This window comes from Belonocnema kinseyi, chromosome 4 (genome assembly GCF_010883055.1).
Source record: "Belonocnema kinseyi isolate 2016_QV_RU_SX_M_011 chromosome 4, B_treatae_v1, whole genome shotgun sequence".
NCBI lineage: Eukaryota > Metazoa > Arthropoda > Insecta > Hymenoptera > Cynipidae > Belonocnema > Belonocnema kinseyi.
The window spans coordinates 17,314,829-17,332,060 of NC_046660.1; the positions used below are offsets into that span (position 1 = coordinate 17,314,829).

The window sequence follows — 17,232 nt, forward strand, 5'->3', positions numbered from 1 at the left end:
TTGACTTTACTCTGTAACCAACGAAATAAAGGCACGTGATATCTCGTTAGAGATATCACATATTTTTAAAAACTCATTTGAGCCTTTTTCAATATAACAGTTCAATCAAAAATATTTTTATTCTCAATTAAAAAAAAATTAGCAGAAGACAAATTTCCAACAATATATGAATGAATTTCTCACAAACATTGTTGAATTTTTAAACAATTAGTCGCATTTTCAACCAAAACGATTAATTTTTAACCAATGAGATTAATTTTCTGACAAAAAAATAGAAATATACAACAAAACAGTTAAATTTTCATCCGAAATGATTTTTTCTCCAGTTTTATTCAAAAGCAGTTAAAATCAGCAAAAATTTGTTAACAAAATATTGGAATCTTCAAACCCCCCAAAAAAATATTTTTCAATGAAATCATTGAATTTTCAACACAAAAAGATGAAGTTTCAACCAAATAGTTTATTCCTTAAACAAAGTATATTAATTTTCAACAAAAAAGCGTTATTTTCCAGAAAACTTTGAAGATTCTACCCAAAAATATGAACTTTCGACAATAAAAGGTGCTTTTCAAACAAACATATTAATTTTCCACCTACATTGTTGAATTTTTCAACAATTAGTCGTAATTTCAACAAAAAAATATTTTCATTTTTATTCAAATAGAGTTAAATTAAAAAAATTTATTATTTCCAAAAGAATATTTTAATCTGCAACACCAAAATAAATGAATTTTCAACCAAAAAGCGTTATTTTCAACAATTTTTTTCAACAAACAAGAAAAGAATTTTTAATGAACTACTTACATTTTCAAACCAAAAAGATGACAATTCATATTTGAACCAACTTTAAATAAAAACGGTACAATTCAACAAAAAAATAAATAAATTTTCTACCAAATATTTTAAACTTCAACCAAAACAGATTAATTTGGAATCAATTGCATTTTTAACAACAAAATTCTACTGGAATTGAAAAAAGCCCGAATAATTTTCAACCAAGCAGTTGCATTTTTAAACAATTTCAAAAAAGTAAATTAATTTTATAACAAAGCATACGAATCAGCAACAAAATATTTAAATTCTTAACGATAAGGATGAGTTTTCGACCAAAAATATGATTTTACAGAAAAAAATGTAATTTATAGTTCAACCGAAAATATTTTTCTTAAAAAAAAAAAAAAAACATTTAACAGAAAAAGACAAATTTCCAACAATATATTTGAATCTTCAACGACAAAAATTAATTTTCTACCAAATATTTACATTGCACGGTTCTGTTAATTAAAGGAAAACCAAAATTAACCCTCAAAGTGTATACAAGGTAAAAATCACAGTAAAGTGCATCATGGGTGCTATAGACCCCAGCGTATTTAATCATGTGTTGTTTAACCCCTATTGAATATTTTGTCACAATAAAATTATCCGATATAGTTTAAGGTATCTTTTATAATGCAGAGTTGATTTTATAGCCATTTATTTATTTTAAGTTGGTCAAAAAAATTATTGGAAAAAAGTTTTTAAAAAATATGTTTTTTTTTTACTTAAAAATTCATAATGCACGCAATTTAAATTATTATAACCTGAAAAATTATGGTTCTACATTTGTAATTTCAAAAATAAAATTGGCTCCAAAATTACTTTTTCGGTACGTGCACACTGGGTGTTATACACCCAAAGATTTTTTTTACCTCCACTTCCAGCAGCTTCTGCTAGTAGACTGACGATTGACGCAGTATGCTAAACTTTACTTACAGATAGTGTTTCCAACTAATTCTAGATGGCGACACTTACTCCATTTTTGCGAATTAAATATGGTTTACAAGAGCTTGAAAATTGCTTGGGGTGTAAATCACCCACAATGCACTTTAAGGGTTAAGCACTTCTTTAATTAAATTTTGGGAAATTAAATCAAGATTCAAGAATTTCAAACTTACCAAAATATTCCTCAGCCTAAAACATTTTAAAAAAAGCGTTAATTCTAAAAAAAAAACATTCACATTACAAATGAATGTTTTAAATCCAAAATAAATTACTAAATACTTCTTGCTTATGTTTCATTTATTAATAAAAGTTCAATCTGTAAAATTGCTGCAGAAAATCCAAACAATCAACTCGATCCATACTCACGAAAATCCAGTCCATCTGGAATAATTTTCAATTAATTTTCAAACTCGTTAGATTATTTTTCAATCTTATTTGGAAACGAAAACGTATAAATACGAGGACTTGTAACATTTCAAAATAGTGATCCACTCTTATTCATGCTAAAAAGCCGCATCTTAAAAAAAAAAATAAAAGAAAAGAAAATTAAAAAAAAATAAAAATGGAACCTTCTTACAACAAGTAGCGACTCTAAATCTTGAATGTACAACGATGGGTTAATTCGAAAGAATGGAAGAAAGAAAAAAATAAAGAAAAAATACGTATTTTTTCCGAGAGAATATATTGCTAAATTATTTTTTGGCGAAAGAAATTTTCATCGCGTGCGAAGGCGTAATTTTGAATCCTTGAAGTGCGTCCTTGGCGGCTCCGGACTGCACTTCATTTTCAAACTCCACAAAGGCAATATCGTGACGATTTGGCACCAGTCTGACCTCCTTGAAACCGGGAAACTGGTTGAAGAGCATCGACAGCATCATCTCGCTCGTCTCGTCCGGCAGATTTGTCAGGAAAAGAATTTGATTCGGTGGCTGTTCAGGTACCGCGGCATTGGTCATTCCCAAATGCTGAGGAACGCCAGCGTGATAGCCAACTTGTTGAGAATTTTTCGCCTGTTCCTTGGCGCGTTTTTTCGCCCGTTTCGCCTCCTCCTCCGCCTGCGGCAGAACGCGCTTTGGCTTCTTCGGCCGCTCGGCAAAGGTGCCTTTCATCTTGGCAATCATATCACTGTCTTGTTTTGCGTACTGTATCCTCTAAAAAACAAAAAACAAAAAAAAAACGAAAAAATTCAATAATTATTTATCTTCTTCATCAATAAGCAATTATTGTATTCTTTTGCATCTATTAGAGGCCTCGGACTTCCGGCACTTCCGAGATGAAAAAATCTGCTCTTATAGCTCGCTAGTTTGGGCGCACCAAGGTTCGACGTTATTTGGTGATTGTGAATTCTCTTTGGTTAAAGCTCTTTCGGCTTTAACGAACACATTTTCATCACGTATCTCATACTTCGCACTAGATTTCGTCGAATGTTATGTTAAATGAAATTCAAATAAACTGCACACTTTAGAACTTTCATAAATTATAAAGTTCAAAGATTCAGATTAAATTGCAAAAATATAAATCCACGTTAACATTTTTAATATTCTAAATTAAAGAATTAACCAAGGAACTTTAAAATTTTTCAAAATTATATTTTTTTAGTAATTTTAAGCTAGACAAATTAAAAAATAGCGTTTAAATATATTTTTAAATTAATTGAATTTTTCCTACAACTTTTAGAAAATCCTGCAAATTGAAAAAAAATCCTTAAAATTTGAATTTATATATAACAATAGGAACACTTATTATTTGTAGAAAAAATTAGAATAATTTTTAAAGATATTTAGAAGTTTAAAAAAAATTAAAATTAAATTTAGAACTTGAAATTATTTCAAATCATTTAAACGAAGTTGATGACCCGAAAAATGGACTATTCGTACCGGAATTTTTGTGCAAATACCCACAGCCGAATTTAAAACAAAATGCAGATTTTTGAAGATTTCAACCAAAAAATTTAGAAACTTTTTAAGAAATATGAAAGGCTTAAAAAAAACATATTCTTAAAATTCTTAGGAAAATTGAAAATGATTTTTCATTTTGAATAATTATTGTTAACAGAAAATTTAAAAAGATTTAAAGAGATTTCCAAAATGATCAAAACAGAAGCTGAAAGATTTTAAGGATTTTTTTTTAATTTGCAGGATTTTCCAAAAGTTCAATGCAAAAAATAAATTTTCAATAAATTAGTTAAATTTTCAATCCGCGTGATGAAATTTCAACTAAAATGGTGAATTTTTAAGTTTGAAAACTTGAATTATAAAGCAAAAAAATTGAATTTTTAAACAAGAAGATTAATTTTCTAAAAAAATACGACTTTTGCAAAAAAATAAAAATAGTTTAATTTTCAACTAAAAAAGACAAATTATCAATAAAAAATTGAATAATTAAATTTTATTTTAAAAAATCTTAATTTTTAACGAAACTGAAATTTAAAAAAAGAGTAATTTTGAAACAAAAAGATTAATTTTTAAACAAAAAATTATTTTCTACCAAAACAGACGATTTTTCAACCAAAATACATGTATGATCAACTAAAAAAGATCAGTTTTCAACAAAAAATGGAATAGTTAAATTTTCAGTTGAAATAATTAATTTTCCGCAACAAAAATTTCAACCAACTTGATAAATTTTCAATTAAAATAATCAATCCTCCACTGCAATAGACAAAATTTTAATTCTAGTTGTAATTATTTTATTGATGAAACATCGAATACCTTTAGATTGAAAGTTCAACTACTTTCTTAAAAATGCACTTTCTTGTTAAAATTTTAATTAAAATTCGACTTTTTTGTTGTTGAAAATTCATATTCTCGGTTTAAATATTAAATTATTTAGGAGAAAATTAAACATCTTTTCAGAAAAATAGTTTTTTAAATTGAAAATTAATCTTTTTGTTCGAAAATTCAACTATTTGGTTATAAATAAATAGATATATAGATTGTCTTAAACATTTAATTTTCTTGTTTGAAAATTTAGCCATTTGATTATAAATGTATTCATTTTCTTAAAAATTCTTCTTCTTTAATATAAAATTAATCTTCTTGGTGGAAAAGATGTCTTTTTTATATAAAAATTCATCTCTTTAGGTGGAAAGTTAATCTTATTTTATTAAAAATTCAACTGTTTCGTTGAAAATTTATCTGTCTTGGTTTGAGGATTCAACTACCTTATTGCAAATTCATTTTTTTTATTCAACTCAAGTGTTTTTAATTTTAAAAAAAATTTTTTATTAAAATATAAACTATTGGATTTTTAGTTAAGAAATACTATTTTTTTTTTAAATTCAACTATTTGATTGAAAGTTAAAATAATTCACTTTAAAAAATTCTTGAAAAGTTTATTTTAAAAAACAATTGTGAGAAAATAGTGTATTTCGTTCGAATTTTCATCGTCAAAAAAGACTAATTTTATATACAAACCTAACAGTTGCACTTTTATATAAAAATTAATGAAATCTCTACCAAAACAGATAGATTTTTTATCCAATAAAGTGAATTTCCTACACAAATGAATATTTAAACCGAAAATATGAATTGCCAAAAAAAATTCATTTTAACCACAAAAATATTAAATTACTACCAAGAGATAAATTGTCAAACCGAAAAAAAAAGAATTTGCAACCAAAAAGAAAATGCGACTTTAAAAAAAAAAAACAGTTTTATTTTCAACAAAACAATAAATTTTCAACCAAAAATTAAAATTTTTAACTAAAAGAAATGTATTCCAGCATAAAAATATAATAGCAGACTTTTCAATCAAAAAAAGAATTTTTAACAAAATAGTTAAATCCTCTGAAAAACAAATGAATCTTTAACGAAATAGTTGCATTTTTGATCAAAAAGATTAGATCTCTACGAAAAGAGATGAATTTTTAAATAAAAAAAGACAAATATTCTGCAAAACCAATTGAATTTTCAACAAAATAACGTTATTTTTCAATCGAATTGTTGTATTTTTAAACAAAAATGATTAAGTTTCAACCAAAAGATAAACGGTAAAACAAAGGAAAAAAAGAATTTTCTACACAATTGATTTTTCAGAAAAATTCGAGAAAAAAACGAGATAAAGGGAAATTTCTTGGAAATAGGACAGAAAAATTAAAAAATGCAAAATTATTTGCAAGCTTGTTTTTTTCCCAAACGAATAAAACAAAATTTTTTTAATTCAGGCAAAAAACAACAAAAGGAAGAAGTAGGACGCCGATTAACATAAGGATCATTTGTGCATCAGATAGAATTTACGATAGAGTCTCGCTGAAGCGTAACGTCCTCGAAAGCTGACCCCTTTTTTTGACGCATTTCGGACAATTGTAAAATTAAAACGTAAATGGTCATGAAAACGAATTATTAGAAAAATAAATAGTCGCTTTGAAGGATATCCAAGAGTCAATTCTATAGAAATTTCAATAATTACTCTAGCGTGAAGGTAACAGTCATTTAACTCAATTTATTTATTTTGGTATGTGTATCAAATCTACAAAAAAAATTTAATTTTCATGCCTAAATTCATTTTGTAACCAACTAATTGAATTCTCAAACTAAAAATATTAATTGTCTACTAAAAGATATAAATTTTCAACGAAAGAACTGACATTTTTCACAAGTAAATTTATTTCTAATCTAAAAGATAAATTTTCAACCAAAAAGAAGATTTTCAAACAATGAGGTTAAATTTCAAAGAAGATGTCAACTTTTTACCGAAAAAGTGGTTTTTATAAACATCATACGTGAATTTTTGAAGAAATAAATGAACTTTCAATTTAAAAAGGCAAATTTACATCCAAATTATTAAATTTTGAATTAGAAAATGTCAATTTTTCACAAAAAGTGGAGCGGTAAGATGTTCAATAGAAAAAATTAACTTACAACTAAACTGATGAATTTTTAACTAAAATAGAATAGTTGAATTTTTCGTTAAAAACAGGATGGCCGTTTTAATCAAAGAAATAAATTCACGGTCATTTCCCGGTTCGCAAATATTTTTCACGGTCAATGAAATTTAAAAAATGGAACACTAAAGCTACAAAATTTTCCACTTGAGGTAATAAAAACTGAGCTTTAAATGATAGCACTTAAAGTGAAACTGTTAAATTTTCAACTTTTAAAATTGAAATTAAAAAGTTTTTTAATAAAAAATTTTGTATTCAAATGCTCAATAACTTAAGCGTATAAAATTGAAGGTAGTCACATTTTTCAATTTAAAAAAATATAAAAATTTATTATTATTAAATTTATATGATAATTTTTTAACTTTTTAAAACTCCTAAATATCTCTTAAAATTACTCAAATTTTTTATACAAATAATAAGTACTCAATTGTTATTTATAAGTCAAAATTTAACAATTTTACTTACAAATTAAACATTTTTCAAATAAAAAAATTTAATTTTTCTCTGTATAAAACAATTCAGTTTTAAATTTTTTTCTTTTAAATATATATTAATTTTCTAGATTAAAAAATTTCAAATTAAGTGGGTTAAAGATTAAACAATTGAAACTCAAACAATATTTTTATCTTAATAAAAACCTCCTAATAAATTAAAATAAATTAAAACGCTTTCTTAAGATTCACAGGAAAATTAACAATTTTTTCTACAAATGTTCGCTTGTAAATTATACATAAAAATTTTTAAATTTCACTTACAAATTAAGCATTTTTCAAATACATCAATTAAAATTGTAACGTTCAAAGTTTAAAGGCTCTTCGAAATTTTAACGATTCCAGGCTTTCTATCAAAAAATTCAGTTAAAGATTCTTTACTTTTAAATATTTAGTTTCAATTTTTCTTAAATAAAAATTCAAATATTGCTAAAGATTCAATAACTGATCTTTTTTTTCATTAAAAATTTCAAATTGAATGGGTTAGAAATGGAATATTTTAGACTAAAACAATATTTAAAATTTTTAAAAATCCTTTAATTGCGAATATATTATTATGAAGTTATTTTTAAGTTGAAAATAGTTTATAAACTTTCAATCACACGTTCAAATTTGTTTAATAACTAAGACTTTCAAATTGAAACCGTGTAAGTTTTAACGTTAAAACCTGAAAATTCTTCAATTTTCAACTGATTTAAAATCGTTTTTGTTCACTTTTTTTACTTAAACTACAGAAAATTTAAAAAAATTGATTTATTTATCAAATAAAAATGTTTTTTATATAAAATTTTTAGCATCAAAGGCTGTTCTCGAGTGAAAAATTCAAATGTTTTGTAAAAAATGCAACTATTATTTTGGTTAAACGTACAACTGCTTGGTTGTAAAATTTTTTTATGTAAAATCACTTTTTAATAAAAATGTATTTACGTTGAAAAATCTTAGAAATGAAAAAATATAAACGAAAAATTAATTAAACAGAATTTTAACAAAAGTCATATTTCTTGTTCCAACTATTTAGTTGAAAGTAATTTGGTAAAAATTCGTCTTTTTGGTAGGAAGCGATTTTTTTAAGTCAAAAATCGACTAATTTGTTAAAAATGTGTCTTTGTTGATTATATCAAACTGTTTATTATTTTTATTTAATTAAAATTTTTTTTTTCCTGTTAAAAAGTAATTTTTATAACTGAAAATTGAACTATTTAGTTAAAAATTGATATTCTCGGATTGAAAATTCAACTGTTTTATAGAAAAATCCCTGTTGTTGCTGGAATATTCAACAATTTGCTTTTAATTTCAACTATTTGGTAAAAAATTAATCGGCTTTATAGAAAATTCCTTTTTTTTTTAATTGACAATTAATTATACCCAATTAACTACTTTCTTAAAAGTTATATATCTTTTTGTTGAAGACTAATACTTCAAAGTCAAAACTTGTTTCTTTTTTTAGTTACAAATTAATTTTTTGTTCAGAATTCATATTCTCGCATGAAAAATTCAAATGGTTTGTAAAAAATTCATTTTTTGGCCTGAAAAGCAAATAATTTAGTAGAAAATTAAACTTTTTTTTGTTGAAAATTAATATTTTTGGTTAAAAATAGATCTTTTTTTATTTAAAAATGCAACTATTTAGTTAAAAAAGTTTGAAAACAAATTATAAACTAAAGATTAATCAAATAATATTTGGACTTGCACCACATCCATTGTTCACACTATTTCATTGAAAATATATGTAATTTTTCTAACCAAATAGTTACATTTTTTACCAACAGGATTAATTTTCTATCAATAAAGAAAAATTTTCACCAAAATACATTAATTTTCAAACAAATTGTTGAATTTTAAACTAAAAAATATCAGTCCCCAAACAAAAATGAATTAGTGAAAGTATTATTAAAAAAAAATAAATAAATAATTTTCCAGCATAAAAGGAAATTAAATTTTCAACTAAAGTGATGAATTTTCATCTACAATAATTAATTTTCAAATGGAAAAGATGAATTAAACAAAACAAAAAGATGAATTTTTAACAACAGATTTTTATTGAACATTAATTATCTTAAATGAAAATTTAACTTCCATTTTTTGTTAAAAAGTGAATTTTTTATTTAAAAATTGGAACATTCAGTAAAAAAATTTTAGAAACGAGAAAAATCTAAATTAAAAATTAACCGAATAAAATCTGTACTAACATGGCATCCGTTGTTTAAAATATTTAGCAGAAAATGTATATAATTTGTTGGAAATTCGCATCTTATTTGGTAGAAAATTAATATTCCTGGTTGAAAATTCAACTGTTTCGTAGAAAGCTCATCATTTTTATTTAAGAATGAAATTTTGTTTTGTTGCAAATTAATCTATTTTAATTGAGAATTCAATTATTTCGTTCAAAATTCAATTATTTGGTTAAAAATTACTGCATTTTGTTGAGAATTTATCTTTTTTTAGTAGAAAATTAATCTTCTATGTTCAAAAATTCATTTTTTTAATAAAAAATGTACCTATTTGGTTAAAAATTAAACTGTTTTGTAGAGCATTTATTTGTTACGTAAATTTAACGATTTAGTAGAAAATTCGACCACTTGTTACAAAATTAATCTGTTTTGCAGAAAATTCATTTTTTTTATTGGCAATTAATTTTCCTCAATCGAAATTTAACTACCTCAATTTTTATTGAAAATTCATCTACTTTATTTCAAAAATTCAACAATTTAGTTCAAAATGTTTAGAAACGAAAAAAATGTAAACAAAAAATTAAATAAATTAAATTTGGGTTAATATCACATACATTGTTCAAATTATTTAGTTAAAAATGTATGCAATTGTTGAAAATTCGTTGTTTTTGTTGAAATTTAATCTTCTTAGTTGAAAGTTGAATTATTTGTTTAAAAATTACTGCATTTAGTTGAGAATTCAACTTTTATGGTAAAAAAATTAGTGTTCGTGATAGAAAATTCAATTGTTTCTTAGAAAATTACTGAATTTTTTTGAAAATTCATCTTTTTTGGTAGAAAATTAATTTTTTGAGTTGAAAATTCAACTGTTTTGTAGAAAGCTCATCTTTTTGGTTAAAAATTCAATTGTTTGATTGAAAATTAATCTATTTTTTATTACGATAATTTTTTTTAATGCGTCCTCTTTGGTTCAACAGTTCCTTTTTTTAAAATAAAAATATTTTCTTGGTTGAAATATCAACTATTAAATTTTTCTCTGAAAATTGTTCTTTTTATTTTGTAAATTCATTTCCTTGGTTGAAAGTTGAACTAGTTTCCTAAAAGTTATATTCCTTTTTGTTGAAGATTAATACTCATAGCTGAAAATTCGTTTCTTTTTTTAGTTAAAAAATAATTCATTTGTTGAAAATTAATTTTTTTGTTGATAATTCATATACACGGTTGAAAAATTCAAATGTTTTGTAGAAAATTCGTTTTTTTTTTGCCTAAAAATTAAATAATTTAGAAGAAAATTAAACTTTTTGTCAAAAATTAATATTTTTGGTTCAAAATTCAAACACTTTGTTTAAAGACTTAACTGTTCGGTTGAAAAATAATCTGTTTTAGTTCAGAATTCAAGTAAAAAATTAAACTATTTTCTAGAAGTTGTTAAATGTAAAATTACTTCTTAATAAAAATTGATTTACGTTGAAAAATGTTAGAAATAATAAAGAAATAAACTAGAAATTCTTCAAATAAAATTTGAACAAACATCACATCCATTCCTGAAACTTTTTAGTTTAAAATATATGTAATTTGTTAAAAATTTGTCTTTTTTGGTAGGAAAATTAAATTATATAGTTAAAAATTATTGTATTTTACTAAGAATTAATCTTTTTTGGTAGACAAGTAATGTTCTTGGTTGAAAATTCAATTATTTATTAAAAAAATTTACTATTTCACGTTTAAAATTAAACTTCTTGATTAAAATTCAATTATTTTGTTAAAAATGATTGTAATTTGTGCAAAATTCGTCATCTTTGGTAGAAAATTAAACTTTTTCATTGAAAATACAATTATTAATAATCAGTAATTTTTAAAGAAATAATTGAATTTTCAACTAGGAAGTTTAATTTTCTACACCAAAAAGACGAATACTAAAAAAAAAACAGTAATTTTTTAACAAATAATTGAATTTTCAACAAAAAAAATTAATTTTCTACCATGAAAGATGAATTCTCAAACAAAAAAAGTAATTGTTAAACAAGTAATGGAATTTTTAATCAAGAGGTTTAATTTTCTATAAAAAAGATGAAGTTTTAACAAAATACAGGAATTTGTTTAACACATAATTTACTTTTCAACCAGGAAGTTTAATTTTCTACACAAAAGAGGTGAACTTGAAACAAATTTCTGCCATTTTTATCCAAATAATTGAATTTTCAAGCAAGAAGAGTTATTTTCTATAAAAAATATGAATTCGCAACAAACTGCAAAATTTTTAAAACAATTAATTGAATGCTCAATCAAAAAGTTTAATTTTCTACATAAAAAAAGATGAATTCTCAACATAAAACAGTAATGTTTTAACAAATAGTTGAATTTTCTACAAAAACAAATTTTCAACAAAATACGGTCATTTTTAAACAATTAATGGAATTGAATCGATTAAAAATTCGATTGTTTAAAAAATACTGTATTTTGTTGAGAATTCATCTTTTTTGTGTAGAAAATTAATGTTTTTGGTTGAAAATCCAATTATTTGTTAAAAAATTGCTGTTCTTTTTTTAGTATTCATCTTTTTTGTGTAGAAAATTAAACTTCTTCTTTTAAAATTCAATTATTTGTTAAAAAATTACTGTAGCTTATCGCAAAGTCATTTAAAAATTATTGTATTTTCTTGAGAGTTCATCTATTTTTGGAAAAAAATTAATTTTCCGGATTGAAAATTAAACTTCCTTGTAGAAAGCTCATCTTTTTGGTTGAAAATTCAATTAAATGGTTTTAAAAAAACTATATTTTCTTCAATATTCGTCTTTTTTCGTAAAAGTCCAATTATTTCTTTAAAAATTACAGTATTTTGTTGATAATTAATTTTTTTGGCTAGACAATTAATTTTCTGAGTTAATAATTCAATTCTTTCTTAACAATTATTGTATTTAGTTGAAGATTATTCTTTTTTAGTCGAAATTTAACGGTGTTGGTAAAAATAAAATTATTTGTTAAAAATTACTGCATTTAGCTGAGAATTCATATTTTTTGGGCCGAAAATTAAACTTCGTAATCAAAAATTCGATTATTGTTTATAAATTACTGTATTTTGTTAAGAATTCATCTTTTTTATGAAGAAAATTAAACTTCCTAGTTGAAAATTTATCTGTTTTGATCAAAAATTTATCTCCTTTATTGAAAATCCAATTAATTGTTTAAAAATGACTGTAGCTTAATGGGAAGTCATTTTTTATAGAAAGTTAATCTTTTTGCTTAAAATTTCAATTATTTGGTTAAAAATTATCTTAATTCTTTTTGTATAGAAAATTAAACTTCCTGTTTAAAAATTCAATTATTTGTTAAAAAATTACTGTTTTTTCTTTAAATATTCCTCTTTTTTGTGCAGAAAATTAAAATTTTTCAGTGAAAATTCAATAAATTGTTTTAAAATTTCTGTAGCTTATCGCAAATTCATTTACAAATTATTGTATTTTCTTGAGAGTTCATCTATTTTTGGAAAAAAATTAATTTTCCGGATTGAAAATTAAACTTCCTTGTAGAAAGCTCATGATTTTGGTAGAAACTTCATCAACTTTCTTAAATATTCATCTTTTTTGGTAAAAGTCCAATTACTTCTTAAAAAATTACAGTATTTTGGTGACAATTCATTTTTTCTGGCTAGACAATTAATTTTCTTAGTGAATAATTCAAGTTTTTGTTAACGATTATAGTAATTTCTTTAAAAATAATCTCTTTTGTGTATAACATTAAACTTTCTGGTTGAAAATTCAATTATTTGTTAAGAAATTCCTGTATTCTGTTCAAAATTCATCTTTTTTTTTATAGAAAATTAAACTTCGTGATTAAAAATCCGAATAATTGTTTACAAATTACTATATTTTGTTGAGAATTCATCTTTTATGGTAGAAAATGAGATATCTTGGTTGAAAGTTCATCTTTTTTGTGAAGAAAATTAATCTCCTTTATTTAAAATTCAATTAATTGTTTAAAAATAACTGTAGCTTAATGTGAATTCATTTTATGGTAAAAAGTTCATTTTCTTACTTAAAAATTCAATTATTTGGTTAAAAATTATCTTAATTTGTTAAGAATTTATATTTTTTGTTTAGAAAATTAAACTTCCTGGTTGAAAATTCAATTATTTGTTAAGAAATTACTTTATTCAGTTCAAAATTCATCTATTTTTGATACAAAATTAAACTTCGTGATTAAAAAATTTATTGTTTAAAAATTACTGTATTTTGTTGAGAATTCCCCTTCATGGTAGAAAATTAATGTTCTTGGTTAAAAATTCAATTATTTGTTGAAAAATTACTATTCCTTTTTTAGTATTCATCTTTTTTGTGCAGAAAATTAAACTTTTTGATTGAAAATTCAATTATTTGTTTACAATTTTTTCAGATTGTTACGAATTCATCTTTTTTAGTAGAAAAATAACCTTGTTGCTTGAAAATTCAATTATTTGGTTAAAAACGATAGTAATTCGTTTAAAATTCATCTGTTTTGTGTAGAAAATTAAACATCCTGGTTGAAAATTCAATTATTTTAAAAAAATTACTGTATTTAGTCCAAAATTTATCTTTTTTGCATCAAAAATTCAATTAATTGTTTAAAAAGTACTGTAGCTTAACGCAAATTCATTTACAAATTATTGTATTTTCTTGAGAGTTCATCCATTTTTGTAGAAAATTAAACTTCATAGTTGAAAATTTAATTATTTGCTAAAAAGTTACCGTATTTAGTTAAAAATTCATCTTTTTGATAGAAACTTAATATCCTTTATTGAAAATTCAATTAATTGTTTAAAAATGACTGTAGCTTAATGGGAAGTCATTTTTTTAAAGAGAAAGTTAATCTTTTTGCTTAAAATTTCAATTATTTGGTTAAAAATTATCTTAATTTGTTGAGAATTCATCTTTTTTGTGTAGAAAATTAAACTTCTTGGTTGAAAATTCAATAATTTGTTAAAAAAATCACTGTATTTAGTCCCAAATTCATCCTTTTTGATAGAAAATTAAACATCATAATTAAAAATTCGAATAGTTGTTAAAAAATTACCGTATTCTTTTTATGGTAATTCATTTTATGGTAAAAAGTTCATTTTCTTACTTAAAAATTCAATTATTTGGTTAAAAATTATCTCAACTTGTTAAGAATTTATCTTTTTTGTTTAGAAAATTAAACTTACTGGTTGAAAATTCAATTATTTGTTGAAAAATTACTATTACTTTTTTAGTATTCATCTTTTTTGTGCAGAAAATTAAGCTTCTTCATTGAAAATTCAATTAGTTGTTTAAAAAGTACTGTAGCTTAATGCGAATTCATTTTTATGGTAGAAAGTTAATCTTCATGCTTGAAAATTCAATTATTTGATTAAAAATGATTGCAATTTGTTGAGAATTCATCTCTTTTGTTTAGAAAATTCAATTTCCTAGTTGAAAATTCAATTATTTGTTTTAAAATTACTGTAGCTTAATGCGAATTCATTTTTATGGTAGAAAGTTAATCTTCATGCTTAAAAATTCAATTATTTGATTAAAAATGATTGCAATTTGTTGAGAATTCATCTCTTTTGTTTAGAAAATTCAATTTCCTAGTTGAAAATTCAATTATTTGTTTTAAAATTACTGTAGCTTAACGCAAATGTATTTAAAAATTATTTTATTTAGTTAAAAATTAATCCTTTTTAGTAGAAAATTAACAGTGTTAGTTTAAAATAAAATTATTTCTTGAAATTGCTGTATTTGTCTGAGAATTCATATTTTTGGGCCGAAAATTAAACTTCGTAAGCAAAAATTCGATTATTGTTTGAAAATTAATGTTCTTGATTAAAAAATTCAATTATTAGTTGAAAAACTACTGTTTTATGTTGAGAATTCATCTTTTTTGTGTATAAAATTAAACTTCTTGATTGAAAATTCAATTAAATTTTGAAAGACTTTTGCAGTTTGTTGCGAATTCATACTTGTTTGTAGAAAATAACTCTTCTTGCTTGAAAACTCAATTGTTTCGTTAAAAATTATTGCAATTTGTTGAGAATTCATCTGCTTTGGATAGAAAATTAAACTTCCTCGTTGAAAATTCAATTATTTGTTTAAAAAATACGGTATTTAGTTCAAAAGTCATCCTTTTTTTTGTATAGAAAATTAAACTTCTTGATTAAAAATGTCATTAATTGTTTAAAAATTACTTTTTTTGTTTGAGAATTCATCTTTCATGGTAGAAAATAAATGTTCTTGGCTGAAAATTCAACTATTTGTTAAAAAATTACTGTTTTTTTAAAAATATTTATCTTTTTTGTGTAGAAAATTAAACTTCTTGATTGGAAATACAATTGTTTCAAAAATACTGTAGCTTATTGGGAAAAAATATTGTAATTTGTTGAAAATTCATCAATTTTTGTTGAAAATTAATTTTCTTATTTTAAAATGCAATTATTTGATTTAAAATTATTTTTATTTGATCAAAATTTATCTTTCTGGCAAACAATTGTAATTCTAAATTGAAAATTCAATTACGCGTTAAGAAATTACTGTTTTATCTTAATTTTTGTTTAATTCGTCCTTTTTAGTACAATATAACGGTTATTTATTAAAAATAAAAATATTTTCTTGGTTAAACCATAAAGTATTACATTTTTTGTTGCAAATTCAACGCTCCAAAATAAAAAAAAGTGTCAACAGTTCAAAAATACTGTAGCTTATTGGGAAAAATTATTGTAATTTGTTGAAAATTAATTTTCTTATTTTAAAATGCAATTATTTGATTTAAAATTATTTTTATTTGATCAAAATTTATCTTTCTGGCAGACAATTGTAATTCTAAATTGAAAATTCAATTACGTGTTAAGAAATTACTGTTTTTATCTTAATTTTTGTTTAATTCGTCCTTTTTAGTACAATATAACGGTTATTTATTAAAAATAAAAATATTTTCTTGGTTAAATCATAAAGTATTACATTTTTTGTTGCAAATTCAACGCTCCAAAATAAAAAAAAGTGTCAACAGTGTGGCGGGTCCGAGGCCTGGGGTTAATCTAGCACTAATTTCCGATAAAAAAAAATATCAACTTACCATTGGTTTGTCGTAAAACGGAAAGCCTTGCATAGATCTCAAAGCGTTTGTACCACTTGAAATTTCCTTGAAGATAACAAAAGCCTGTCCCCTCATTTTCAAGGTTTTAAGAGCTACGATGTCCAAAATTTGCCCGAATTGACTAAATATTGCGTACAAGGACTTCTTCAGCTCCTCCTTTTTAATTTTCTCATTTAAATTGTTGATATAAATTGTGTTATTTGGTCTTATATCCATGATTATAACCTGTAAGCAAACACATAACCTCAAATAATTTCAAATTCAATTTTCGCCTAAAGTACTCTGCTTAAACGTAAATAATCCATAACTCAATTATTCACTAGACTAAAAACTACTTAAATAAAATTCAATAACGTTTAATTTCTTTCAAGTAAACAAAACACGAATCCATAAACGAAAAAAAAGGAGGCACCGTATTTCTTATTTCTGCTACGAAAAAAGAGCAGATAAAATAAGATAAAAAGAGGGACTTACCTGAATTTCCTGTCCTTTTTAATTTAATGTTAATAACATTAAAAACTAATAAAATCGAGTCGGCGTTATTTTTGGAGGTTAACTTCAAGATGCACAACGCACGAAGCGCTCGAATCACTGTGAATCTGCGATTGCTCTCAAGGATGGCCCTCTGCACTATTGCGCATGCGATTAATAAGGTACGTCATTGGTTACCGTTCGCGCGCTTATTTGAAACATGAAAAAATACAATGTTTGTGTTTATTATTAATACTTGAAAACAATTACATTTTAACATGTTCAAGTGGTAGGTGGATATTTTTTTTAAATATTTTGAGTATTAAGTTGAGAAAAAAATGAGTATTCATCAAAAAAATCATGTTAT

General features: G+C 23.4%; 1 protein-coding gene across 1 annotated transcript; it reads right to left on the reverse strand.

Annotated features, from left to right (window-relative positions):
- Window positions 1-2,040: 2,040 nt before the first annotated feature.
- On the reverse strand, window positions 2,041-17,000 carry LOC117172030 (U1 small nuclear ribonucleoprotein A). Its single transcript, XM_033359761.1, has 3 exons — window positions 16,869-17,000; window positions 16,374-16,619; window positions 2,041-2,912 (listed from the first exon to the last, which is right to left on the reverse strand). Exons 2-3 carry the CDS (start codon window positions 16,608-16,610, stop codon window positions 2,454-2,456), a joined length of 696 nt encoding a protein of 231 aa, XP_033215652.1. The 5' UTR covers window positions 16,611-16,619; window positions 16,869-17,000; the 3' UTR covers window positions 2,041-2,453.
- Between the last annotated feature and the right edge of the window lie 232 nt (window positions 17,001-17,232).

Coding starts and splice junctions, on each gene's coding strand:
- LOC117172030 (XM_033359761.1), bottom strand. CDS start 16,610: ATGGATATAAGACCAAATAACACAATTTATATCAACAATTTAAATGAG. Junction 2,913..16,373: donor CGTTTTACGACAAACCAATG/GTAAGTTGATAT, acceptor TTTGTTTTTTAG/AGGATACAGTACGCAAAACA.